The 26,689-nt window shown below is 40.8% G+C and overlaps 1 protein-coding gene across 2 annotated transcripts; it reads left to right on the top strand.

Moving 5' to 3' along the window:
- Positions 1–1,095: 1,095 nt before the first annotated feature.
- LOC135348759 (uncharacterized) lies at positions 1,096–18,054 on the top strand. Of its 2 annotated transcripts, none has more exons than XM_064547072.1 (18): positions 1,096–1,246; positions 1,470–1,783; positions 3,632–3,733; positions 3,963–4,064; positions 4,536–4,637; positions 4,885–4,980; positions 5,920–5,988; positions 8,121–8,206; positions 8,492–8,621; positions 8,718–8,809; positions 9,855–9,981; positions 11,768–14,466; positions 14,552–14,789; positions 14,880–15,001; positions 15,299–15,454; positions 15,547–15,598; positions 16,672–16,784; positions 17,721–18,054. In XM_064547072.1, the coding sequence occupies exons 1-18, from the start codon at positions 1,227–1,229 to the stop codon at positions 17,904–17,906; spliced, it is 4,806 nt and encodes a 1,601-aa protein (XP_064403142.1). In that variant the 5' UTR covers positions 1,096–1,226; the 3' UTR covers positions 17,907–18,054. The 2 variants fall into 2 exon arrangements, with proteins under 2 accessions (XP_064403142.1, XP_064403143.1); XM_064547073.1 differs by lacking the exon at positions 1,096–1,246 and adding an exon at positions 3,056–3,190 and having other exon boundaries at positions 1,672–1,783.
- The last annotated feature ends 8,635 nt before the right edge of the window (positions 18,055–26,689 follow it).

The following is a 26,689-nucleotide window of genomic DNA, read 5'->3' as shown; positions in this document are numbered from 1 at the left end:
CAGTACATTTTTCAGTTCCTTGGGATATGCCAAATGAAAAACATAAAATGAACTGCATGAAGAACATAAAAATAGCAATCCAACAATCCAACGCTACTTGTTGCTTGCTGGTGCGAGACTAGCTGATGAGTAATACAGACAGTAGAATCTCTCTTAGCTCTAGACATCCAGTCTTGTGTTACTAATAGTAGCTCACAAAACTATTTGAACTGCTTACAATCTCAAGGATAGCTTTAGCGGTGATGCAAAAGGCTTGCAAAGGCTATTTCCAAAGGTTGATTTTCTCCTAAATCATGTATTAGAAAAAAATCGGTTTGGAATGAGGTAGAAATTCAATCTTGCCAGTTCACGTGACAAGTACTTCCGCTCTAGACATTGCAAATGCAAGAACTCTGAAAACCCTGTACAGTGAATTGCAGTGCACTTGCAAACAGCAAAACCACCAGATATGAATTTCATTACCAATAATAATTCTAAGCTCAGCTTGTACTTTTGCAGAATCTCATTGAACAACTGCTTATTCCTAAAGGTGTACAGGTATGAGCAAATTGAATGTACAAGCTGGGCCCGGGGGAATTCAAAAGCCCAAAAAGGTGCTCAGTCATACACCTCCATGTGATTTTATATAGATATAATCTCAGGGCACTCCTATTAGTATCACTCAGAGATACCTACAGAATGGCTACTTTGATATAGCATTCTTGAAAAGCCTTGAACATAGAAATACATGAAATACATTTCAAGAATGCTTGACCGACTGCATGTACAGTGTACAAATGTCATGCATGTTAATTAAATCGTTCTTGGGGGGGAGGGGGCATGCCTAGAGAGGTTCAATGGGTGTGTTTGCTGAAAAGTGGTTGTCATTTCAGTTGGCTCTATGCTTTCTACCTGTAATAAAGTCAAAGTACTCTTGGAAAAGTTCAGAGTAACTCCAAAAAACTGATAATGATATTCATAATAATTTATCTGATTGTGGTTTTGCTGTTTGGAAATTTTCTGTGCAAGTGCACTGCAATCCACTGTACCCCAAGGTGATGTGAAGAAACTATTATTAGCTTCCGGTGCAGTGAATTAACTTCCTGCGCAGCCTGGACTGGCCAACAATCGCGGTCCGTTTCCAATCCCTCTTTCTACACTATCTATGCAGAAAGAGCGAGGGTGGCACTTTGCTTCGTTTACTGAGAAACAAGGGGGGAATTTGACAGAGTTTAAACAAAGATTCAATGGCTGAACAGGATTCAGAGTGAGTGAACATGTAGACTATAATTACTACTCATGGTAGCACCTTGTGATTGCATGGAGGGAGGCTCATTCCATTAGTAGAGTCAGAGCAGGCTATGATCAGAGGTGGAATACTGTACAGCAAAGTGACAGCTGGATATGTGCATGGTGTCACTTGTATAAACTATATACACATATCAAGTAATTTTCTGTATGACTGACCCCCAACCATCTATTTTGTACAGTGCTCAAAAGAAGCTAGCCGTGGACTTATACAAGGCTGTAGTCAATAATGACGTCACCAAAGTTAGGTCCCTGTTGGGACAGGGAGCAGACCCCAACCACCAGCTCTACTGGAGTGACGAGTGGGCGGGTAAGCCTCCATTACACAGGGCTTGTGATGAAGGCTACCTTGAGATTGTGAAGACACTTGTTACTCATGGAGCTCGTACTGATAAAGGTGGTGGGAGGAACAACAAGACTCCACTTCACTGGGCATGCTGGGGAGGTCATAAAGAGGTGGTGCAGTACTTGAAGGAGGAGGTCGGGTGTAGCACTGGTAAGTAGTCATTATAATTATTTGTGTATTGTAATTGTTTCTCCATCAGTATCATTATGGTATCTGAATTATATACATGCATGTACTGTGTATAGCAATATCAATTGTGTCAGTAATTTCGCGTAGTGTAATAATTATTTGCGATGTAGCAGTCGTAGCACTGGTAAGTAGTCGTTGTGTATGTGAAGTTTTCATACCATGCATACAGCGGAAAGTTTAATAACGCTACATTTCAATTGCGAATAATTATTTGCAATGTACACTGTTAGAACTGGGGTGGAAATTTACACCCAATTATGGGTACTGGATGCATACCCTTTAAAAACTCTACCCCAGGGGTGTAAACTGGAGCAGTTAGTTTACACCCATACAAGAGTAAACTATACCCCCAAAGAGTGTATAGCTACTACTCATCCAGGGTACTTTTTTCACACATGCAGATATAGGTTATGAACAACTTTAAAATGTTAACAGTGTTTGAAGTGAAAAGTGACAACAGTTACTAACAAAACAACAGTTAAAAGGAAAGACAATACAAAGGAAATTGATTGTTTACGGAACACGTCTTCTTGGTGTAACATAAACTAGAACTCAGGTATAGCAAGACGATCACTCTTGACAATGAAGCACTCACCTAGGCATGTGGAAAGTTCATATCATGTTATTGAAAACTATTTTCACAACATACTTACCTTGTAACTCTGTAGGGTCGCCTGGCTCCGGCCAGATTGCTTTATTCTTTCTCACATTGACATGTATACTTGCCATGCAGTTAGTATTTACTGTAGGAAAAAGGTGGACTATGTATGCTTAGAAAGTAGAAAAATAGACAGTGACCAGTGTTTACCTAATTATAGATAACTAGTCATCTGTCTGTTCCTTACCTGTCATAGAAGTACACTGTAACACCATCCACTTCATGTAATGCAGTGAACAAATTATTCTGTCTTGTAATGCAGTCAGTGAACAAATCCTGTCTTGTCTCTTGTCTTTGTTTTGTCTTTTGGAGCAGCACATGGTTTCACAGCTAACAGATCTACTGAGCACCCACCACTTCAATAGCTAGCTGCAAACTTGTGCATATCTTTCAACTGGCTTTGTAACAATGCCTTGAGATTTTTCCTTTACAAAAATACTCCAGGTAGATCGTTCGTACACCAGATGTATATACTGTAGACTTTTGGGGGGTACTTGCTGAAGCACAGCTACACTGTCACAATGTGATGAGTCTGCTAACAGCATAAAGTATAAAAAGCATAATATTATGTCCAGGTGATGAAAGACACCGACCAGAAACTAAAATGCACTGGTCAGGAAATATTGCTACAGTATACACTCTTGTGGGATTATTTACACCAGGAGCCCATAAATAAGAGAAGGAGAGGCTGACTACGGGGATCACGTTTTGTAAGTGGTTATGACCGCATTTCCATATATGCAGAGTCATTTAAGTGGTTGAATCCCTACACGTGTTATACACAATACAGGGCTGCGGTTTGCAAGCACTTAGTCGCTTCCAAACAAGGAAGTGCGGTTTCACCGGCAATTACGAGACATAATCCCCGAGTATACGTTGAAGTTAGCCGCTCCTTCTCTTATTTATGGGCTCCTGTTTACACCCATGTTAACTATTTTACACCCCAGGGTTCACCATTTTACACCAGTACCAGATTTACACCCTATAAGGGCTGTTGTTTACACCCCTCCTTGCATTTTTTACGCCCCAGTTTTAACAGTGATATATACATATACACTTGTTTGAAATACATAAACATTTTGCTATACGATTGCCATAGAAATATCTGTTAAAAATATATTATGTGATAGTTGAACCTTGTTCCACAACAGATGTGAGGGATAATGATGACGAGACTCCTCTTCACACTGCTTGTGGGGGAGGAAGTAAAGACGTGGTACAGTATCTGGTGGAGGAGCTGAAGATGGATGTTGGTGAGATTTAGTGTGCTCTTCGGATATCTCTGTATTTCGTTCCCATCCTACAAATAGTCTACTAACATAATTATCTCACCCAGCTGGTGTAATTACTGACCATTTAAGATGCTTGTTTCTATATTGTCGAATGGTAGGCTTCATATAGAATTCTGCAAACCACTCTACATATGTTGTCATTGTGTGTGTTGTGTGTTCATGTCATCACTTCACTGAGGTATACACACAGATGCGAGGGACAAGTACAACCTAACACCACTGCACATTGCTTGTGGGGGAGGAAGCATACAAGTCGTGCAGTACTTAGTGGAGGTGTGCCAGGTTGATGTTGGTGAGTGACAATGTCTATAACTGTGTACACTAATAACAACATTCCCAGGGATAATGGACCAGCATGCATGACTAACATTGTATGATACTTAATTAAGCCAGGCATTTCTGTATGCGCTTTAGAAATCCCATACCTAATTTCCACAAACAGTGGTGTATCAAGCGCACACCAATAGAACAAGGCATGCCCTTTCCTATGCTACCTTTAATTTTTCTGTACGACAAGTGGTTGTGGTACAATGACATGTTTAGTCCATCTTGACCTTACTTATACATGGCTAAAGTTAAAATCGTCACTAGAAATCCCATACCTAACTTCCGCACACAGTCGTGTATCACGTTCAAACTTTGCATACCAATATAAGACCAACTATTTCTATTTGTATATAGGCTTGTTTTATTTTTTGAGTCTATAGTCTATAATAACATATCTCACTTAATTATTGAGATATCACCACACACACACATGCAGATGTGAGGGACAAGGGCAACTGGACACCACTGCACAGTGCTTGTTGGGGAGGACATATACAACTAGTGAAATACCTAGTTGAGGAGGGCAAGTGTGATGTTGGTGAGTGATTTCTGTAGTGCATGGGTATACTATTTCATTAGATCCTCTGATAGACAACCCGCGAATATATTAATGTGGTTCAATGTGCATGTTAATGAAACAATCAGTGTACCTGCAGTTGTATTGTCATGGCAACTGTGATACAATACACTGTTGGTACGTGATAATAAAATAATGTAGTCATCCTGCATGGTAATGGTCAATGCTGTCAGTACTACTACAAGATCTCTGTCCCTCACCTGTCCAGGTGTGACTGATGATCGTGGCAACACTCCTCTTGACTTGGCAGTACGGAGGAGGAAGACTGAAGTTGCTGACTATCTCAAGTCCACTCCTGAACCAGGTATGTGTCACTAGAAATCCCATACCTAATTTCCACAAATATTGATATAGCAAGTTCAAACTTGGCACACCAATACCATTGATACCTTCAATGTTTTTGTAGGACAATTGGTTGTGGTACAATTATACATGTTTGTAGACCCCAATATGTAGACCCCAATAATACCTGGAATGTTAGTAGCTCTCACACACATTCCATTCTACTTTTTGGCCTATAAATACATCACTAGCACTTGTGTGGGTGCATCTACTGTTACGTAGATCGGAGAGTTTTCTGAATCACTATTACACTATAATGTACTTTATGTATTACATGACATAATAATTATGCCTCGGTACGCATGCGAGGTATACGGTAGTGTGTGTCTGTGTTTGTGTCTGTGTGCGTGTGTGTGTGTGTGTGTGTGTGTGTGTGTGTGTGTGTGTCTGTGTAGACTGCTACAGCTGCTTCTAGGATCAATAAAGTGCAAGTAAGAGTTTCTATAGGCTTCTAGTCATGTTTACTTGGATTTTAATTCGTGGATTTTAAGCTTGGTTCTCGAGTAATGCCTAGTTTTGCTTACTTGGAATGTCATTGCTGCCTTTTCAGAAGAGTGCGTAGCAAATCTTGTCCATGGAGTGTTGCTACTCTACTTAGTAGTTAGCTCTGCACTAGAACGCTAGCCATTGGTGGCTGCAAGAGTGAGAAGAGAGCTGCAAGGCTCTGCTGATGCAGCCACTATAATTTTATACTCGGCATCGATCGTTTTTAACAACAATCATGGTCGATCATTACCCACTCTTTGAGTTTCCCTGTATTCTGCCAGCAGTAAAATTGCAAAAAAATGATACAATGTGTGTATAAGCTATTGCTAGTATAGCTTTATTTGTTTATGTTGTTTGACACCTCCACTGAGGCATCAGCACCCGCGGTGCTTTCATTATTACTGTACACCCTCAGATACTCCAAATGGTTCCAAACAACTTCCTTCCACTTCTTCAGAGGATTATCCTAACCTAACCTCATCAAGTGAGTAATAATTATTATTATGAAGTGCCAATCAGTGGTACGTTTAAATTAAGAGAAGTGGGCATGCTGCTCAGACTCAGCCAAAAGAATTCATACTGTCGCTATTTTTAGACCTGCCGTTCATGTGTAAATGGATGCCATTGATACAGCCTCACACTTTTATATTTTCCCTAGTATACATAGTGAGTTGCATGCCCTCTTCTCTTTATACACACACGCTTTGTGTAATGCTGAAAACACGTTAACACTATAATAATACTTATGTTTCCTGACCTTGTGATTGAAAGGGTTTACTGTACGCCCATATATGGAGTATAGATACTGGTTTTGTGCTTATTAATGATTATGCCTCGGTGCGCATGCACAGCGAAGGAATATGGTAGTGTGTAAAAATGAATCGATCATGATTGTTGGGTTCAAAGTCCATGCTGTCCGCCTGTGTTACTGATGTAACTGCTCTACCATTGCATTGAAGCTGCCAGTGATACAGCTTCTGTAGGCTCTTCTCCACTTTTTGATGCATCGAGTTCATATGGCTAACTTTTTTGCTTAGTACAATTATACTTATCCCCTTCCTTCCACGTTTTTGACTTGTTGCTAGGCAGCAGCCCTATACTGCCTTTCATTAGGTAACAGCTATCATTAGGCAGTAGCAAACGGTTTTTTTCAAAGCTATGTACCGAGCGGGTATTATTTTGAGGGTATAAATTTTCGCGGATGGACCTCTACGAAGGATTTCACGGATTTTATTTTCGTGGTCTGAGTTCCAGCCTTCTGGCGCATGCGCACATCAACATGCAGCTGTACCTCCACACCTTTAGCGGTAATAGCCTCGAATGCCTGTATAAAATAATAGAATCGGTAAGGCACTATGTATTCCACCTCTAGCAGAACGTTTGCTATGCAGGCCATGGTCAGGGGATACCATGCATGCACCAGTACAAAACAATCTGGCCTATACCGGCGTCCTTGTCTCTTGATTCCTTTTTTCTTTCCTCTTATTGTCGATAGGTGTGGTCAATAATACTGAACACGCCTACTAATAGTACTGTTCATAAATTTTCGTGGGTATAAATTTTCGCGGTACAGGCGAAAACCGCGAACATTTATACCCTCGAAATATACCCGCTATACGGTAGCCCATGGTCTTTTTCTGAAAGAGAAATTATGGCCTGTTTTAAATTTGAGATTTGAGCAAGTGATCTGAAAGAGCTCCTTCTAAGCTTTCAAAAAATCAGAAAATCATTGAATTTGTTTGTGTTGTATAATTATGTTGTTTTTCATTAACCCTTTCCCCGTTTTAATTAATAAATAACAATTTTCTCATAATTATATCATGAACCATACATTGAAATGACTTGTAAATATTTCCTACAGGTAGCGCAGACCCCAGAGATATCTTGACACCATCATCGTTACCTAGCAACTGACTACCCCCCTAATTAGCAATTGTTTACAAACATTCACAATTATGTACACAAATAATAATTATTGTATGAGAGCACAGAGTGCCTAAAGACACTAAGTAAGTGTTCTCAATGTTCTCACAGTGACATGGTTCAATTAGGATCTACAGAAAGTTCTCTGCGAGGTCGTCTCAGCAGATGCCCTTTTCCCGGGAAATGTTTTCTTCACCTACACACAGGTTTACAAGTTCAATGGTGGTAACTAGCCTAAATACAGTTATACAAGACTACAGATGCTACTCTAGACTTACCAGATCCAGGAACTTAGTCCATCGCAAGAGCTTCTTCCTCAGGCCTTCAGGCTCTATATTTTCTAGCTTGAGGTAGCTTCTTATCTAGCTATGATCTCACTCAACAAGGTCATAAGCATCGATATTCTCACTGCCTAGCTACTCTAGAACCTCACTGAGGTTGTACTACGAAGATCTTGAAACATTATCAAACGGTCACTTTTCCTTTGACATTACTGTACAAAGCATACCTCAAGGAAGCATATTAAAGATACCATGTGAAAGAGCAGCGCAATGCGCATGTGCTGGTACCTACAGTGTCCTTATAGCTCCAACACAGCTTGCACAGCGAATTTTTGAAAATTACCAATAGAGTGGCCGTCATATAACGGTTTCAACGGGGAAAGGATTAAGTGTTGTTTTTCCAAACATGCAGCGGCAGAAGTGCTTTTTGCTTTTCCGAAAACTCAAGATGGTGAGCTGTCTTTGATGGTGGGGGATATCATTCAAGATGTTGTGACAGTGAGTTGTGTGTGTTGCTTCACTGTTTAGGGATCCAGGCTTCTCTATTGTGACAGTGTTTAGTTTTGTATGTAGTGTGTCTTGTAAATGGTGTGTATATGTATGTACTGGTCAGGCTAGTGTTTTCCTGTGTGGGGGAGTCTGTATTTGGAGCAATAACCCCTCTGAAAGGGTGTTGGTTCTAGTTTCAGAGGGAGCTCTGTGCACCTAGACTTTCGTTTTTCTGTTTTCACCCATAAATTAACATTACAGGATTAATACAAGCCCACCCACTTACACACACAGGGTGATGAAGGCTGGTGTAAAGGAACTCTGAATGGAGAAAGAGGGCTCTTCCCTGTCAATTTTGTCAAAATGAGACCAGCCGAGATCCCATCTCCAGCAGAACCACCATCACAGCCACCGGTTGTGCGAGGTACTTAACAGTTAGTTAGAGCTACAAGGAAAATATATCCTGATGTGTGTATGTAAACTATGCTAACGTTACATGTGCGTGTCTGCGTGATTTCAGATGGTGGAGGAGCTATAAAGAGCCGACGTGCTAAGGTGGCATACAGCTTTGTTGCAGAAAGTCCTGACGAGCTTTCTCTTGAAGCTGGACAGGTAATTAAGACCTGACTGTTCTGTGCAGGTCTTTTGATGTTTATGAACTGTGTAAACCAGTCTATTGTCATGCAGAGTATTGTCTTATACACTAGAGTCATGTGCTTTCCTTTGTTATGTGCACTGTACCATCATAAAGCGTTAGGCAGAGTAACTGCTCATCTTATTAGGAAGTCCGAGGTTTTACATAATTATGCCTCGAGGCGTAGCCGCACGAGGGATACGGTAAAGCTGACTGTGTGTGTGTTTGTCTGTGTGTGTGTCTGTTCCAGCTGTAACTGCTCAACGGTTGCAATGCGACGAAAGCTAACAGCTTCTATAGGCTTCTAGCCACGTTCTCTTGGATTTTGATTCGTGGATTAGCAAACTAAAGCTTCTTTCTCGAGTTATGGCTAGTTTGACTCACATTGAAGGCTGTTACAGTCTCTTCAGAATCTTTCATAGCATCATCTGTCCGCACAAACTTTCTATTCAACATAAATTATGAGTTAGCCTTGCACTAAAGCGCTAGCTTTTTGTTAGCTACAATACTCAGAAAATATCTGTTAGCTAGCAGTAGAAATTGATCTCTTTGGACACACCCTTTAATTATTCCTGTGGATGTAATGCGCATGCGCACTAATTCCCCACGTGTGAGAAAATAATATCCAAGATCCAGATCCTCCTGGCAGAATCATCTTTGTCTTGAGGGCCTGGTAAGCCACAAAACACTACCATAATAACAATATAATAAAGATAACAATATGCATGTACACAGGTCTAGATATTATATACACTGAACTACAGATCCTGGAAGAATCAATTTTCTTCTTTCTTGAGGTCCTGGTAAGCCACATAATACAATAAATAACAACAATAAATAAGTATTTTCTAAGATAAGCTAACTTTAATATAAAATTCATTATAAAAACTAATACAACACTCTAATACTTTTGAGCGAAAGCAAAAATATGGCGAGAGGCATTAGCACAGCGCCAGCTTGAACATTAGTTATAAAATGAATTGTACATTTGATGATAAATGAGTATTCTGCTTTGTTGTGTAGATTGTGGAGGTGATAGCAGAAGAGGAGGAGGGATGGTGTAGAGGGAGGCTCAACAATAAGGAGGGGGTCTTCCCAAGTATCTTTATAGAATCCACCCCGGTACCAGCCGAGCCTCCACCAGAACCAGGTCAGAACTTGACATCGCACACACACGCACACACACTGTACTATGAGTGGTTTTCTGTATCATTTGTATAGTGTCCAAGTCAATATTCTCCTGATATATTGGATTACTGATGTCATTCACCTTGTTATAATAATAGGGTTAGGGTTGCTGTATTGAAGTTATGTCGTCTGTGTTGAATATTGCATAATTATTATATTTATGATCAATCATAATAAATTAAAGAGATGTATATAGTCATGTATATAGTAGGCTTCATGGCACTGCGTCAACAGCATGGATAGTCTTCACACAACAAGTTGCGTTAAGGCATTAAAGCTTCGTTGTTGAATATAAGCAAGCAAAAACGGAACTTCCATCGTTGGCTGCATGGCAAGCTAGCTACACGCGTCCTTTATTCGAGGTATGAGTTTACATGATCCCGTACCAGATGGAAAAAAGGGTTACTAAAGTAGAAAGCTAAAATTGTAATTATAATTGTGATTGTTGCTTCTTTGCTTATCCTGATCCTATAGCCCCAGAAGAGCCATAATTATATCTAAGACTCCAGTCTTCTTTGCTGACTTAGTCCATAATGCATGTTCTCATACACTACTAAATTCCATTCTCAAAAGTGTCAGCATGCCTCTAGCTCTAGTTGTGTTAGCCTCTTGCATGAGTAGTAACATACATACATACAGTAGCTGTCAGAATAAAGTTCCCCGTACTGTTTACAGAAAAACTCTAATTTTGTTTTATATAAAATTTGTTGTACGATCATAAAAACGGGTGAAACTGTGACTGAATCAGCAATATCAGGACACAAAGAATCTGAGAACAAAGCAACTTCTCAGCTAGCCTATATGGTTATAGCCATTCATTGTAAAGCAAGTGTACATTGTATAATCGTATGTTGATTGTTACATTGCTGTATGACTTCATGTGTATACTTTGTTTATAATTATCATGAGTATATACAGCACATGATCACTTTATATTGACTGTGAACCATTTCATTCATCACTTGATATCATCATATTATAATAATACTAACAAGTGACAAAAAAAAAGTATGCAGTTCATGTGTATAGATCTCTTCCTTTCTCCTATTGTGATGGTGGCAGTCTCCCAGTATCACTGGAGCATCTCCTCCACCCCTCACCTAGTATACCTGCTTGCAGTCATGCTCTCCTCTGGGTATCCCAGTATCACTTGAGCATCTCCTCCATCCCTCACCTAGTACCTGCTTGCAGTCATGCTCTCCTCTGGGTCTCCCAGTATCACCTGAGCATCTCCTCCATCCCTCACCTAGTACCTGCTTGCAGTCATGCTCTCCTCTGGGTCTCCCAGTATCACTTGAGCATCTCCTCCATCCCTCACCTATAGTACCTGCTTGCAGCCATGCTCTCCTCTGGACCTAGGGCTCTGCTCATCGACAATATTTAGTAGACCCTGCGCATTGTAATATCTTGATATTTCGCTAAAGTAACTTAAGTTATTGTATTGGTATAAATATGTAATGAGCTGCCTTGCGTTGCTGTTCCGTTGTTACGCCAGCTTGCCGTTAAAAAAAAACGCAACGGGAACTTATCTGACGGCTACATGTACTACAATGATACGTATCGCCAAACACTTTTGAGAGGTCTTGTTTTATGGTTTCATGAAATTGGAACCACTGAAATCACCTCTGGAAGCATTGAATTGTAGTTTATTATATCAACTGGACCTCTGATTTACACAATTGCAAATGATACAAAATGTGCAACAATTTCAATAATTATGTTATGACCGATTGTTTAATCCTTTACAGTCGATATTCAAAACCAAACCTACTTGAAGAAACTGGACGAGCTGATGACCGACAAAAACAACACCATTAAGCTACACTATCTCAAGACATACTTCATTGGTCCTTCGGGTATTGGCAAAACGACCACTCGACAGCGGCTTGTTGGATCCATTACTAACCTGTCTTTGCTGCCCAAAGATCAAAGGAAACGTTGCAGTACATTACTAGCCGAGTGTGAACAAGTATTGGCCTTTGTGGACAAATCTGGAACAAAGCTTGAATTCAAAGCATCTTCAAGTCTAGAGGAAGAAACACAGTTTATCTTCTCTTACCTTATGTCCTGTGAACCTATTGAAGACAGCACTGTCAGTCCACCTAAGGAACAGCCCACACAAGAAACCACTGACCCCAAGAAGCAAACTCAACTCAAAATCGATGAAGCACCGGTTTCACCAACTGATCAGCCAACACCAGAACCACCGGAAAAGATCGATGAAGCTGCTACTGCACCCAAAGAAACGTTATCACCAACACCTGGGCCAACACCAGAAACAGTATCACCAACTGATCAGCCAACACCAAAACCACCGGAAAAGGTCGTGAAAGTGACCACTGTAGATGTTGGAAAGGTTGTCTCGAGACTCCGGAGTATTGTGGGTTCAGGAGAGTACACTAAAGAGCTGCTGAACAAAATCCTACTCAATCTGGTCGATATAGGTGGGCAGCCTGGATTCGTGGAGATGATTCCATTTTTAAGCAAAGGCGCAGGGATTTTCCTGGTATTCTTTCGACTGGACAAAGACCTCGATGACATGTGTCAAGTCTCCTACGAACGAGGAGAGGACAAGATCACACCGTACGATTCAACGTACACAAGCAGAGAAACACTCTCTCAAATCCTCTCAGCTATCAGCCACCATACCAAGATTGACTCGGATATTGACAGAGAGCAGTGTAGTAAACTGGGCAATCTAGGCTCTGCTAAGCCTGTTGCTACCCTCATAGGTACTTTCAAGGATGAACTGGCAATGCAAATCAAAGTTGATCTTCTGTACGAGAAATGTTGTGCCTCCACAACAGCTGTCTGCAAAAGCGATGGCACCACTGCCAGCAAGAGCGATAGCACCACTGCCAACAAGAGCGATAGCACCACTGCCAGCAAGAGGGATAGTACCACTGCCAGCAAGAGCGATAGCACCACTGCCAGCAAGAGCGATAGCACCACTGCCAGCAAGAGCGATAGCACCACTGCCAGCAAGAGCGATAGCACCACTGCCAGCAAGAGCGATAGTACCACTGCCAGCGAGAGCCAAAAAGAACACGAACAAAAGAAAACACTTCGGAACATTTTGACTCAACAGAAGAGTGATGAGCATGCTAACGTCAGTGCAGAAGACATGGCTGCCATTGAGCAAACAGTCAGCCAACACCTCAACTCAGACACTTTCAAGAAAGATTTCCAAGACCGTTTAGAGCAACAGTTGACACAGAAAAACGAAGCCGTGAGCAAGATTACCAGCAAGTTTGAGAAATTACTTTCTAACCCAAAAGACAAGAAGTTCATAGCAATGGACAACTACGAAGGCACTGATTCTGATATGGAACCTCTTCGTGAACATCTTCATGGCTTATTCAATAGCTATTTCAAAGATGCCAAGCTTCGAATTCGCCCACAACAGCTTTTGTTTGGAGTTGTACTGAGAAAAGAGTTTGACATTGTGTCTATGGAAGAATGCATTCGTATCGGTACCGAGGGGTTGAAGATGAGAGAGGAGGAGGTTCGATTCACCGTTTGGTATCTGGATCGGTACGTTGGAGCTTTGATCTATCATCCAGAGATCAAGGACAAAGATGGTTGGTTTGGGAACTTTGTCATTTGCAACCCCCAAGTGGTATTCAACAGCCTCAGTGTCCTCGTTGTCAATCCGCTGCTGGAGCTCCATTCTGAAGACAGCCGTATTCAGTTTAATGATGATGAGAGAAGGAATTGGATACTCAAGGGACAATTCTCACTGAAAACAATCACTCGATGCCATTCCGATGTAAACCAGGGTGTGAAGAAAGACCAGTTGATTCCTGTTGAGAAGCTGCTCATACTACTCGAGCATTCCCACCTCTTGGCCAAGATCACAACAGTGGAGGAAGACCATACCACAAAAGAGGACGAAACGACGTATTTCATCCCCGCTATTCTCAAGTGTGCATCTCGCGAGGAACTAACGAAACCACCCCCCACTGACATTGATACACCCTCTCCAATCAAAATCACATTCAAACCCCAATACGTTCCCATTGGAGTATTCTGTGCCATGATCAGTGAATTGGTCTCAAGGGGGAGTAAAGACAGAGGCATTCTGGGCATGACTTGGAAACTTGCCACTGATACCTCAGTAAAGAGAAACCTCGTCTCCTTTCACATTGACGAATCTGCCAAGCATTTTGTTACCCTGATTGCTCACGTCGATTGCTATGAGATACGGATTATTCGACAGGACAGGGACCATACGATGCACGAGCTTTGTTCCTACGTCCTCTCAACCCTCCTGTTGGTGATGAAGGATATTAGTCCACTACTCACTCCGATTATTGCCTTCGACTGCTACTGTGGCAAGCATGAAGATGGTTCCAAGCTTTGCTTCCTCACACCTGGAGCTGATCCCTGCTTTAAATGCACTAGCAAAGTCTCACTGAGCCCTCACCAAGAATGCTGGTTTGCAGAAGTAAGTGAACTAGTTGTATTTTGTGTATACTGGCATTTATATTTTTCTCCGTGCATTGACTTATTGTTTCTGTGTGTGTGTGCAGGAAGTCAGCCTGGGAGATGATGTTACTCTCCTTGCTCTGCCATTTGCTGATCTAGAGGACCTAGAGCCAAGCCTCTCCTTCAAGTGGAAGAAGAGAAGTCCGAGACTTAGCGGTAGGGAAAATGAATTGGAAGTTAAGGCTTTGTCAAATAGTCACTTCAAGGGTTTTATCAGTTGTGAGATCTCCAAGAACCAGAAGCCTTTCTTCACCGTGTACCACTGCCTCAAAGAGAGTGTTGGTGAGAATAATGTCAGAGCATGTGTGCAGATTGTGTGTACATTGTTACGTGTGTACTGTACAATGTATGATTATATTTGAATTGTTACAGAGGACACCTCCAGCTCTGAAACTGACCAGCTGTTTGCAGATATGAAGGAAGTGATCAAAGAGGTACGCTCTGACTGGTACAGCCTGGCTATAGAACTGGACATTGACTATGCAACTAGGAAGGTGAGACCTTAACAATGACTACCTCCACCACCTTGAGTATATTCTCCCAGTGTAGTCCCTTCATTCTAATTATGTGTGTGCACTATTTAATTGACTGCTACTGTTATTTAATGGTTGAATAGTGAGCGTTTCAATTGTAAGCATTCTTAGAATGAGGTATCTCTAGCAATGCTGACTCTGCATATTTGGTGTAATCTTGTATAAAGTAACAACCTTTTTAACAGATTACTATAGCAACGTAATGCTGAGCTCTTACTAAGTATTTAATACTGTGTTTCACTGTGTGTACTGATACAGAGTCTTGAGAAGGACTATCGCTGGGTTGAGCCGTGCTTTGAGGCCATGCTGACACACTGGGTGAAGCGCTCCTCTCCTCCCCCCTCCTGGTCTGCCCTTGTTAGAGCACTCGAGTCTCCCGCCATTGCTCGTGGGGACATTGCAACAACCATAAAGGTTGGCAACTATATTACAAGTCTTTACAGAACATGTTCTATAATTATACGTTATATAAACACAAGTAACTAATATTTGATTTCTCTTTACAGACAAAAGCTACCAGCGACATCTCTCCTGATATTTGTCCTCTCACTCACGATGGTAAGCACATTAACCCTTTCCCGGCTTTGGACGACATATGTCGTCCAGCGGACCGAGATTTTTCAAAAATTTGCTGTGCACACTGTGTTGGAGCTATGCGCGCGGTAGGTACCAGCACATGCGCATTGAGCTGCTCTTTCACGTGGTATTTTCAACATCCTGCTTCGAGGTACGCTTCGTGCAGTACCGTCGAAAGAAAAGTGACCGTTTGATGATGACTTCAAGATCTTCGTAGTACAACCTCAGTGGGGTTCTAGAGCTGCTAGACAGTGAGAATATCGATGCTTATGGCCTTGTAGAGTGAGAGGACAGTGATTGGGATCGTAGCTAGGTAGGAAGCTACCTCAAGCTAAAAAATAAAGAGCCTGAGGAGCCTGAAGGAGCTGGACCAAGTTTCTGGATCTGGTAAGTCTAGAGTAGCATTTGTACAACATACTGTATTCTGATAGCTTCAGGATAGCTTTAGTATAGGTTTGCTTAGGCTAGTTAGTACAGCAGTGGATATCATGAGCCACCATTGAACTTGTAAACGTGTGTACGTGTGTAGGTGAAGAACGTTTCCCGGGAAAAGGGCGTCTGCTGATACGACCTCGCAGAGAAGTTTCGGCAGATCCTGATCGAACTATGTCACCGTGAGAACATTGAGAACACTTACTTAGTGTCTATAATCACTTTGTGCCTTCGTATAATATTGTTTGTGTACATAATTGTGAATGTTTGTAAACAATCGCTAATTAGTTGGGGGTGGTCAGTTGCTAGGTAACGATGATTATGTCATGGTACCCCCGGGGTCTGGGCTACCTGTAGGAAATAGTTACGAGTGATTTCAATGTATGGTTCAGATATGGATTTTTAAAGAAAAACATGTATTTATTTTGTATTATTTTGTTTTAATTAAAGCCGGGAAAGGGTTAATCTTGATTTAACTAACAGCAGTGAATAATGATGTAGCTGATCTTATCAGTACAATACAGAGTTTCCTTCAGTAATGTGTGTTTTAGTTAGTAGGCATTGCTTAGGAATAATTATAATGATAGTGTTATGTTGTTGTCATGATTGTGTGTTCCTTCCAGAGGGACTGAGTGTGGATCATCATTTGAGGGTAGTGAGGACAGCTGCCTGGGAGGTGAGGGGGACATGGCGTCCTCTGGGAGAGCAGTTGGGTGTCAATGAGGGGACACTAGATGTGAGTGCTCTGCTGTGTGTGTACTTAACACTGTATAGCAGTAGATGACTGTGTACTAATATAGCCAAGAGTTTATGATAGAGAGAGAGTATCGAACGTAGGCATACTGTACATCAGATGTATGCGGAGAGTAACGTGACTTCCTGTATCTGTCACAAGCTTGGAATTTGCACACTGACCAATCCAGTGTGGGTGATGTAATCTATCAAGAAAGTAGATTACATCACCCACACTTGGATGGGTTGATAGATTACATCACCCACGCTTGGATTGGTCAGTGTGCAAATTCCAAGCTTGTGACAGATACAGGAAGTCACGTTACTCTCCGCATACATCTGATGTACAGTATGCCTACGTTCGATACTCTCTCTCTATCATAAACTCTTGATATAGCCCTGTGCTCATACAGTCAGGCATCATCAGTTAAGGAATGTGCCAGCAAGCAGTACTGCACGTTTTCAATTTTGCTAAGCTTATTCTTACATAACAATGGCATATCCTGATGTGGTTATTTTTAGTCAGCGGTTCATACAGGAGTTTTAGCTGGGAGGGGGAAACGTTTAATTGAGGGGGTCTGCATGGGGTCCTTCCCCGGAAAAATTGTTGAGGAATGGTTATCTGAGGTGCAGGGTTTTTGTGTGCATAAAATTAATGTCACGAGATTGTAGACATTTTTAAGGAGAAAAGTTGTACATTTTTATTATGACATCATTAATATTCAGATTTCTAGGGGGGGGGTATTTTTTGCCCATGGCCCCCCCCTCCTCTGTTAGTAGTTTTGTTTCTTTAGTGGTGTGGGTGGCTGTGTTGCATGTTAGTAGCAATTGGTTGGCCACTGAATTCCTTTCAACAATTAACTTGACATGATTCATAATTTCAGCCGATATACCGTAGAACTACAGAATGATGTCATTATAATAATAATGTACACTGTAGGTGATAGCTGAGGAGAATGCCAGAAGGCCCAACAGTATCACCAAGTGTTTCACACACATGCTCGTAGAGTGGTTACTAGGTGGTCCACAACTGGAGGACTTGTTGACAGCTCTAGAGTCTCCCGTTATCAGTAGAGCTGACATTGCTGAGGACCTCAAGGGAAGATTGCAAGTCACTCTAGCCTGACAATATCCTCTAGCCATTATAAACTGTGACTGCTGGCATTTATTTTTTAATTTGTTCTTTATATCAATTATAAATGTTTGTGTGGTGACTACTAGCACTCTATCCACCATAATTATACCTGATGTGAATGCTTTGTTGAGTCAATGTGTCCACACAATTGCGCATGCAGCTTTGTTATCAATAATAAATGTATTGTAACTGTGTAGCATCAGAAGAGAGCCGTCATAAAAATTTATTTACGAGCTCCTGATAAAGATTGGTGAAGAATGGATGTGGCCTAGTGGTTAAGGGTGTGGCTAGTACTCGTGAGAGGACGTGGGTTCTCATGGGGACTTTAACCGAATAGCCGCGGTTGACGCTTTGAAGCGTCAATACGTGAATACAGCTGTTTGCATAGACCTTGCAAAATACTAAATCATTCACTGAATTACCACAAAACCACCATACAATGTTGCTATGCAAACAAATAGTATTGGGTACATTCACATTCATAAAAAGTGAGCAATGGTGCATGACTTCAAGAAATAGACTACATGGAGAGTCATAGAACCGGGAGGATTTGAAGTAGTTGGGCGGAGCCCGACGTCCCTGACGGGAGGTCGGGTTGCAAACCTATCTGGGATTTGTTCTAGCGCCACTATAGTGGCGCCCTATGAGATTGCAGCATTTTTCACGTGGCTTGGTTACACTTCCGCTTGCATCTAGTTGCAAAACCGCATGCAGTATTGCTGTGCTATCCTGTGGTTTACACGTCATCAAGTCGGTTAACACCCACTTGAGAATAATAATATTCATAGCAGTACTACATATTGTGCAGAACAAATTCCAGATAGGCTTGCAACCCGACCTCCCGTCAGGGACGGTCGGGCTCCGCCCAACTAGATTTGAAGTAGAGAATGCTCTATACCAACGCCTTATGCTGAAAAATTGTTACGCTAAAGAGCCTACTAACTTGCTCACTGTGGTATACCGGTTTTGACCATCAAGTCTGATCATATTTCTCTACTAGATTAGCACTAAACAATATTTTGTGATCTGTTAGTGTTTAAGGTACTTCGTACTAACAGTTTCTTCAGCCTGAAACTTCAAACCTCACCATAATTATGTGAGTTTCCATACCACCAAGAGTAGATACTACTCTTGATATAATTTATACCACCTTATATAGCAGGTATTTTTCGATGGTCTACTCAAAAAGTACCGGTTATACAAGTTCTAGAACCCATCATTGCTCAGGACTGCATGTTGTTTGCATAGCAACATTGTATGGCGATGTTGTGGTTTTGTGGTAATGCAGTGGGCTGATTTAGTATTTTTCAAGGTCTATGCAAACAGCTGTAGCTGGTAGCCGCGGTTGACGCTTCAAAGCGTCAACCGCACATTGCTCTACTCTTAATTAATTTGTGGTGAGCTACAACCTTCCAGAGCTCCACAGCTTTGCAAGGCTTCTCTCGAAGGTCAACAGAAGCCGTACTGAGTCCGATCACCATAGGTTAGCAATCAAAAATTTGCTGAAATTTTCATGTGAAATTTATATTTCAATATCAATCTCAAAAGTGAACATACATTATAATAAATACAATTACAATTAATTCTATGGTACAACAATGACTAAGAGGCCTCTGTACACAGGGGATGAGGTACTCCTAGGTATCCTGGATAGTAGTCACAGTGAGTAGAGCTTCTCAGACCCATAAGATGGTGGTGGTCCCATGGCAGATAGCAGTGATGATAGTTTCACAGACCTGCATGAGGAAGAAGGAGTATTACCAACCAAGCAGACCACCTCTAGAATCAATTGTTCTTACACACAGTAGAACATAACCTCCTCAGAGACAAACACCAGCCAACAAGCCAGCCATAAAGAAATTGAATTTTAAATGTACCTTTGTTTGGGGTGGTGCCTAAAAGATCAAAAGATTATCATGCAATCAATACACACACTAAATTGAATAATAAGATTCAGCCACATAATTATAATTGAATTGCTATAATAGACAGCAGACTAAAAATTAGGAATGTACATGTAACACAGCACTAACTCACAAGCCAACAAACCTAAAAAAGTATATTGAGAATGGCCATACACAAAGTACAGTACATCTCATACAAGGGTGCCAAATAATTATGAATCATGCAACCTTAGACATAATTATGTATAATTATAGGCTCCCACAAGCAAACTTACATGCAATGGCACTCATAGGCACATATTATCACTCATAGGCACATATAAAGTAAGTGTGATCCTACAACAAACTGGGAGTTCATAAAAAGATTTAACTTTGGGGACAGAATTACAATGCATATCACAGGCAAACACACAAGCCAACTAAATAATAGTTATAGACTGAGTCCAAGGTCTCTATGGGGTTTTGAGACCTGAAGGCCCGAGGCTGTAGCATCTCGAGCGTAGCGAGGGTGCTACTAAGGGCCTGAGGGTCTCAAAACTCCATAGTGACCGTTGACGATGCCTATAACTGGTTTAGAATAGTGCTAAGCAAGCTAGGCTATATTAACACAAAGAAGACTCTGAAACCAAGAGTTTCTACAAGCCTCAAGCAACGTTAAAGCTTTGCTCTGGCTAGTCTACATAAAAAAACTCACATTGATGAAGGCAGTTTCTGTTTCTTGAGAATCACGCATTGCAAATAAAAAGTTGCTATTGTCATAGTAGTTAGCTCTGCACTAGAGCACTAGCTATTGTAGCTGCAAGAGAGAGATAAAAGCTGCAAAGCGGCACTGCAGAACACAAAACTTTAAAAAAAAATTAATTTTTAATGATGCACTGTATCATCGTTACTATGACTTCAACATAAACTGTGTGATGTTGCCATGTTCCATACAAGTTAATCTTGACATCATCTTGCCTGTAGGCATAATCAGTATAATAGACCTACTTAGAAGACCTCAGGTCCATAAGTGAAATAATGGACCTCTCAGTGACCTATCAGATTGCAGTATTACTACAAGCATTTTCTAATGACAAATTGTGACCTAATCCTAGCTGGGGAGCATACCGGTAATTGTTAATAATTATGTAACATGGCAACAGCTGATATTAATTTAAAAGGGGGTCAGAGTTCACAATAGCCAGTATACAGTACAGCTTTGCAGCCGACTCTTGTATAGCTATAGCTAGCCAGTGGCGTAGCCAGGATTTTGGGAAGGGCAGGGCTCAAATCCATTGAGCAGGGCCAGAGCATGCAGGCGCTGAATAGCTTGGAATTTTACAGTCGGATGACCAAGGTCCAAATATTCATTTATCATTACGTCATTTATCAAATCCGTGCCAAAAATGGGCGATCTGTAGCTGTCTGTTTAACTGTCTTTTGTGGATGACAGCGCCAATAACTATAACTTTAAACAGTTTGAGTGAAGGCTAATCATATAGAAGTTTAATGCAGCCGTTTCCAGCCAGTCAAGGTAAGGAGGCATGAAGATAATCCAACCTGAGTAGCACCCACTAAAACCAGTGTTGCTGTAGTGGATGTTTTCATAGAGAGCAGTGCAGGATTGGCTATTTTATACTATTTATACTTTAGGATGTTATACACATAGAGGTTTTACATGGTTCTATACACATTATACACATGTTATATTGCATAGAGTGATGTATAAAGTCACAAATTACCACCATAATCTAAGTATAATAAGTATAATGTGAATCAGTTTCGTGCATTGTCTTACTATTTCAGTTATGATGTCATTGTTTTGATAGTCAGTATTCTTTCAATACCAGTATAATATGCATAACATGCATAATTATACCACGCTATACACATGTTATACACAGTGTTATACACATGTTAGACATTATACAGTATAAAGTCAACGTGTATAATGTCACACTTACGCACAACTGTACACTCAAAATATCAGTATAATGTGCATAACATGCATAATTATACCACGTTATACACATGTTATACACAGTGTTATATACATGTTAGACATTATACAGTATAAAGTCAACGTGTATAATGTCACACTTACCGAAGTTACGCACAACTGATGGGACCCAAAATACCAGTATAATGTGCATAACATGCATAATTATACCACGTTATACACATGTTATACACAGTGTTATACACATGTTAGACATTATACAGTATAAAGTCAACGTGTATAATGTCACACTTACGCACAACTGGGACCCAAAATACCAGTATAATTTGCATAACGCATGCATAATTATACCACGTATACACATGTTATACACAGTGTTATACACATGCATGTTAGACATTATACAGTATAAAGTCAACGTGTATAATGTCACACTTACGCACAACTGTGCCAGTGTATATAATGTGCATAACACCTATATTAATCCCTTACCCTAACTCTAACCCCTTTACCCTAACCCTTTACCCTAACCTTACCCACCTAACCCCTAACACTAACCCCTTTACCCTAACTCTAACCCTTTACCCTAACCCTAACCCCTTTACCCTAACTCTAACCCCTTTACCCTAACTCTAACCCCTTTACCCTAACTCTAACCCTTTACCCTAACTCTAACCCTTTATACCCTAACTCTAGCCCCTTTACCCTAACTCAAACCCTTTACCCTAACTCTAACCCTTTACCCTAACTCTAACCCCTTTACCCTAACTCGATCTAACCCCTTTACCTTTACCCTAACTCTAACCCATTTACCCTAACTCTAATCTCTTACCCTGGCCCTTTACCCTGACCCTGACCCCCTAGCCTGTTACCCTATAACCCCCTAACCTTACGCCCTATAACCCTATCCCTTTACCCCTTATGCTAACTAACCCTTATACCCATACCGTTACCTAACCTCTTATATAGCTATATAGTGCGCACTGTAAAAAATGATGTGTGGTTTTGACGCAGAGTGCATGGCTATTGTGGCAAACGTGCGTTTTTTCTTGCGGTTTTCCTGATAATTTCCACAATAGTCACGCAAACCACACACCATTTTTTACATGCAGTGTACCCTTATAACCGCCCATAATCCCGAAATTATGCACATTATATGCGTAATATACATACACAATTAAGTGTACCTGTAGCCAAACTCTATATCCGTAACACCTACACATCCCAACTTGGATCTCACAAATTTGACATTATGCATATTATGCATATTATACACAATTAAAATAATTATTTGACATTATGCACATTATGCAGCTCAATTATACATCAAATATAAAATTTGACGTTATGCATATTATGCATAATATACACCACTTACTAAAATGTGACATTATGCACAATATGCATAACAATTATACATCAAGTATAAAATACATAATGTCATAATTATTACATCACTTGTATGAATGTGACATTATGCACATTATACATTTTTATATCAACATTATATGTTACATGTATAATGTGGGGATGTTATGCAATTATACATATCATGCTAATGTCAGTATAACATGCATAAATAACCAATCCTGCACACTTATGTTTTCATACTGTGCAAAACGTTTGTTCCCATCATTTATATATTTTAATATCTTGGATTTAGATAGAGTAAGAGTAGATCTATAATAATTATGATACCTTTTGTAGCTTGTGATGAGATGCACAAAAAAAGTTATGATGGAACAAAGTTATTGAGTTTTCATGTCTGAACAGTCTGTCTCTATGTTGTTATTTTCTTCTAATTTTTTTCTGCAGACTCCTCCAAGTCTCTATCAGTGTCTCTGCTAAGGAAGTAAGGCCATACCAATGACCATCATGAGAGAATGCACTGTGTACTACTCCAACTCTCCTCTCTGTCTTCAGCCCATGCCCATGGACATCCTTATTCCAATGTGTTTAAAGGTTGCCTTACTTTGTATTGATCTTATTATCCCTTTACCGTTCAGCCGCACACAATCTGGAAAGTCTGGAACAGTTCCATCACTTTAGTTTGCATCTGAGCCCAACCCACCAAATTAGCTTGATGTTATCTCCGCCCCAAATGAAGTGGCTAATGGCTTGTAGAGATGGGCGTGGGTCGATCAATGGCTGTGCACAAACTAACCATCGATTTTATGCCTTGCTGCTGCCTCGATGGAAGTATGTGTGGCCTTTAAAAGCTGCACTCTGGTCAACTAAGCTGCTTAGCAAGCATGTAGACTATTGTAGAGCTTGTGTCCACTTGTGAAGTGCCTGTGTACACAAATGGCTTGCTGCTTCCTCTTCGAAAATATTCTATGGCTACCAAGATAGTCCAGAGGGTCTACCAATGGATACTACTCAGTCCTACATGCTGTATAGCTTGTTTTAAACCTTTTTTTTTTTTTTTTTTAAGTGTCCTAATTGAACAGCTCAGCAGAACATCAAAGGATAATCGCATTCATGATACTATCCAATCTGCCACAGAATCCAATATCGTGCAACATTCACAAGTTGATAGCACGCTCCCTCCCAGATTATTGTTGTAAAAATTACAACATTTTGACCGGTAAAAGGTTATAGTGTAGTCCTTGTGTTTCTTGCAGATTTCTTTGAAAACCAGACTGCTAGATCTATGAACACATGCAAGGTTGTTGGCATGCTCTAGCTTCATAAATTTGTGCGATCACAGCCTGTTTTTTTGTTATGCACAACAAGTGGCTATTGGTCTAACTACCCTCCAAATTTTATGGGCTGTAAACGATGGGAACAAACTTTTTGCACGGCATGTTTAGAACCACTAATTTTGTTATGGAATCAGTAGTATGTGCAAGAAGGGGGCTAGAAGCAAAAATCCAAGGGAAGCAGTTGGTTATCTAGTATCAATCTGCTCCAGGAAGACCAGACAAGAGTTCAGGACAGGTTAGAACGTCGCAGCATTAGCAGTAAATAAGTTACGTTTGTTTAAAGTAAGGATAGAAGAACGGAAGCAAAAACCGCAAGAGCAAGGCACTGTCCGGAATTACTTCCTGTTTTTAATTAAAACGGTCCTTGGCCATTCGACTGCAGAGGAGGTTGGACACGATCACGTGCACCACTTTTTTTGCTGAGCTGGCACAAAAATTGACAAATGAGTTCTATGTAAACTTTTAGCTGGTGTTGCACGGTCATTAGAGACTGAAGGCAAACTGTATGTGCCTCGCTGGCTTCTTTTGATATAAAACTTTCATTAACCAACCCGATCCCCACCGATCCCCTTTATTCTGGCGAGTTATCAGTGCATACAGTGTTTACTAGATTCTTGACAGCCAGTACAATGCAAGCTTCATACAGCACTGCTAAACTATACTCTACCCTATAGTCTAGCTAATCTTGGTCCAGCCAGACAACAGACACAGCTAGTCCGGTGTTACAAGTCAGTAAAGCAAGAGTATCCATAACTTTTTTATTACAGTTATTCGGTATCTATGGTAACGTGAGCAGAGACCTTAGGAATGTCACATGATTGATGACGCGTGGCCAACCTCCTCTGATTTGACTGTTTACCTGGTCTTCACTTTTCATCAGCAGTAAGCATGCGCAGTAGATGGCCCTGCCCACATTTCCATTGAATGACATCATTCTAGTAATTAGCTACGCATGCAGTGCAGTGCAGAATAGATTGACAGATCAAGGTGATTCAAGCTGGTTTGGAGTTGATGAAACACAAAAGGGGGGGGGGGGGCTCTAGCCCCGTCAGCCCCCCTCTGCCTATGCCACTGCTAGCTATAGCCGCCTTAGTGCAAGACTAACTCCAAGACTAACTCACTCATAACTTGAATGAATAGTGCGAGCAGATGATATACGTATAAATGTCATGAAACGATCCTGTGGGTTTTTGGCTGTGTAACCAACAGGAGCACATTATACAAACAACCTCCTAGACAAAATACTGCAATCCGATTGATATAATTATGTGGTCATTCTAGTGTTTTTAGGAAGTGTCTATCAGTGTCAAAACCAGAAGAACGTAATTATAGTGCAAGCAGACTATAAAGGTTATGCACGATTAGCTAGTGCTGGATCAGTGCCAAAACCTTCAGTTCTTGTGTGCATGAAGTAGGTACTCCAAACATCATGCATGGTGAAATTGCAATTGTACATGACCTGGTTAGTGGGGCTCGATTGGAACATTGGATCAGGTGCTACTAATTTACTTATAGCGTGCTAATTGTAACACATGCAAATTAACATAATTATATATAGAAGTAATCACGCTAGGACACATGGGTACAACATACACCGCACTCCACACAAAAACAGCAATAGGAAATGGTACCTACATGTATTAAATAGTTGTACCATGGATATCAAGGGTGCATGTATTGGATTTGTACTAGTCTACCGAGGGCAGTTCTAGTCTATGTCGGTTCTTAAAAGGAAGGGGGAGGTGAGCCCCCTATTCCATACCCCTGGGAAGAGAGCTGCAAGGCTCTACTGACTTGCAGCCATTAATTTTACATTTGAATTTTTGGCACCATTAACAACAATCATCTTCAATCATTACCCGAGTTTCCCTGTGATTCTGCATGCAGCAAAATAAAATGTTGTGATCATGATCAATGTGTGTATAAAAGCTAGTTTATATGTAGCTTTGGCACCTCCACCGAGGCATCAGCACCCATGCACGGTGCTTTCATTATGATAGTGGTCCCAAAAAACTTCAAAGGTGTAATTTATTACAGCCATTATGATAACATATTCACTGTGTACTGGCAGCCAATAGTAGTCTATAATATAATTATTAGTAATTAATTGCAGGGTAAATGTAGGGCATTCCATAACAAATAAACGCAGAAAATTTGCTATAGTCTTCGTGTTCATATTCTGGCTAACTGTATAGGTTGACAGCAATCTTATTTATGATCTGCCCT

This window comes from Halichondria panicea, chromosome 15 (genome assembly GCF_963675165.1).
Source record: "Halichondria panicea chromosome 15, odHalPani1.1, whole genome shotgun sequence".
Taxonomy (NCBI): domain Eukaryota; kingdom Metazoa; phylum Porifera; class Demospongiae; order Suberitida; family Halichondriidae; genus Halichondria; species Halichondria panicea.
Note: the sequence above shows the minus strand (reverse complement) of the source record. Positions and strands in the feature narration are given on the sequence as shown.

Bases quoted from the DNA above. Each gene is read 5' to 3' on its own strand.
- LOC135348759 (XM_064547072.1), top strand. From the start codon at position 1,227: ATGGCTGAACAGGATTCAGA. The intron at 4,065-4,535 runs GTGAGTGACAAT...ACACACATGCAG, and splicing joins GGTGTGCCAGGTTGATGTTG to ATGTGAGGGACAAGGGCAAC. The intron at 16,785-17,720 runs GTGAGTGCTCTG...TGTACACTGTAG, and splicing joins TCAATGAGGGGACACTAGAT to GTGATAGCTGAGGAGAATGC.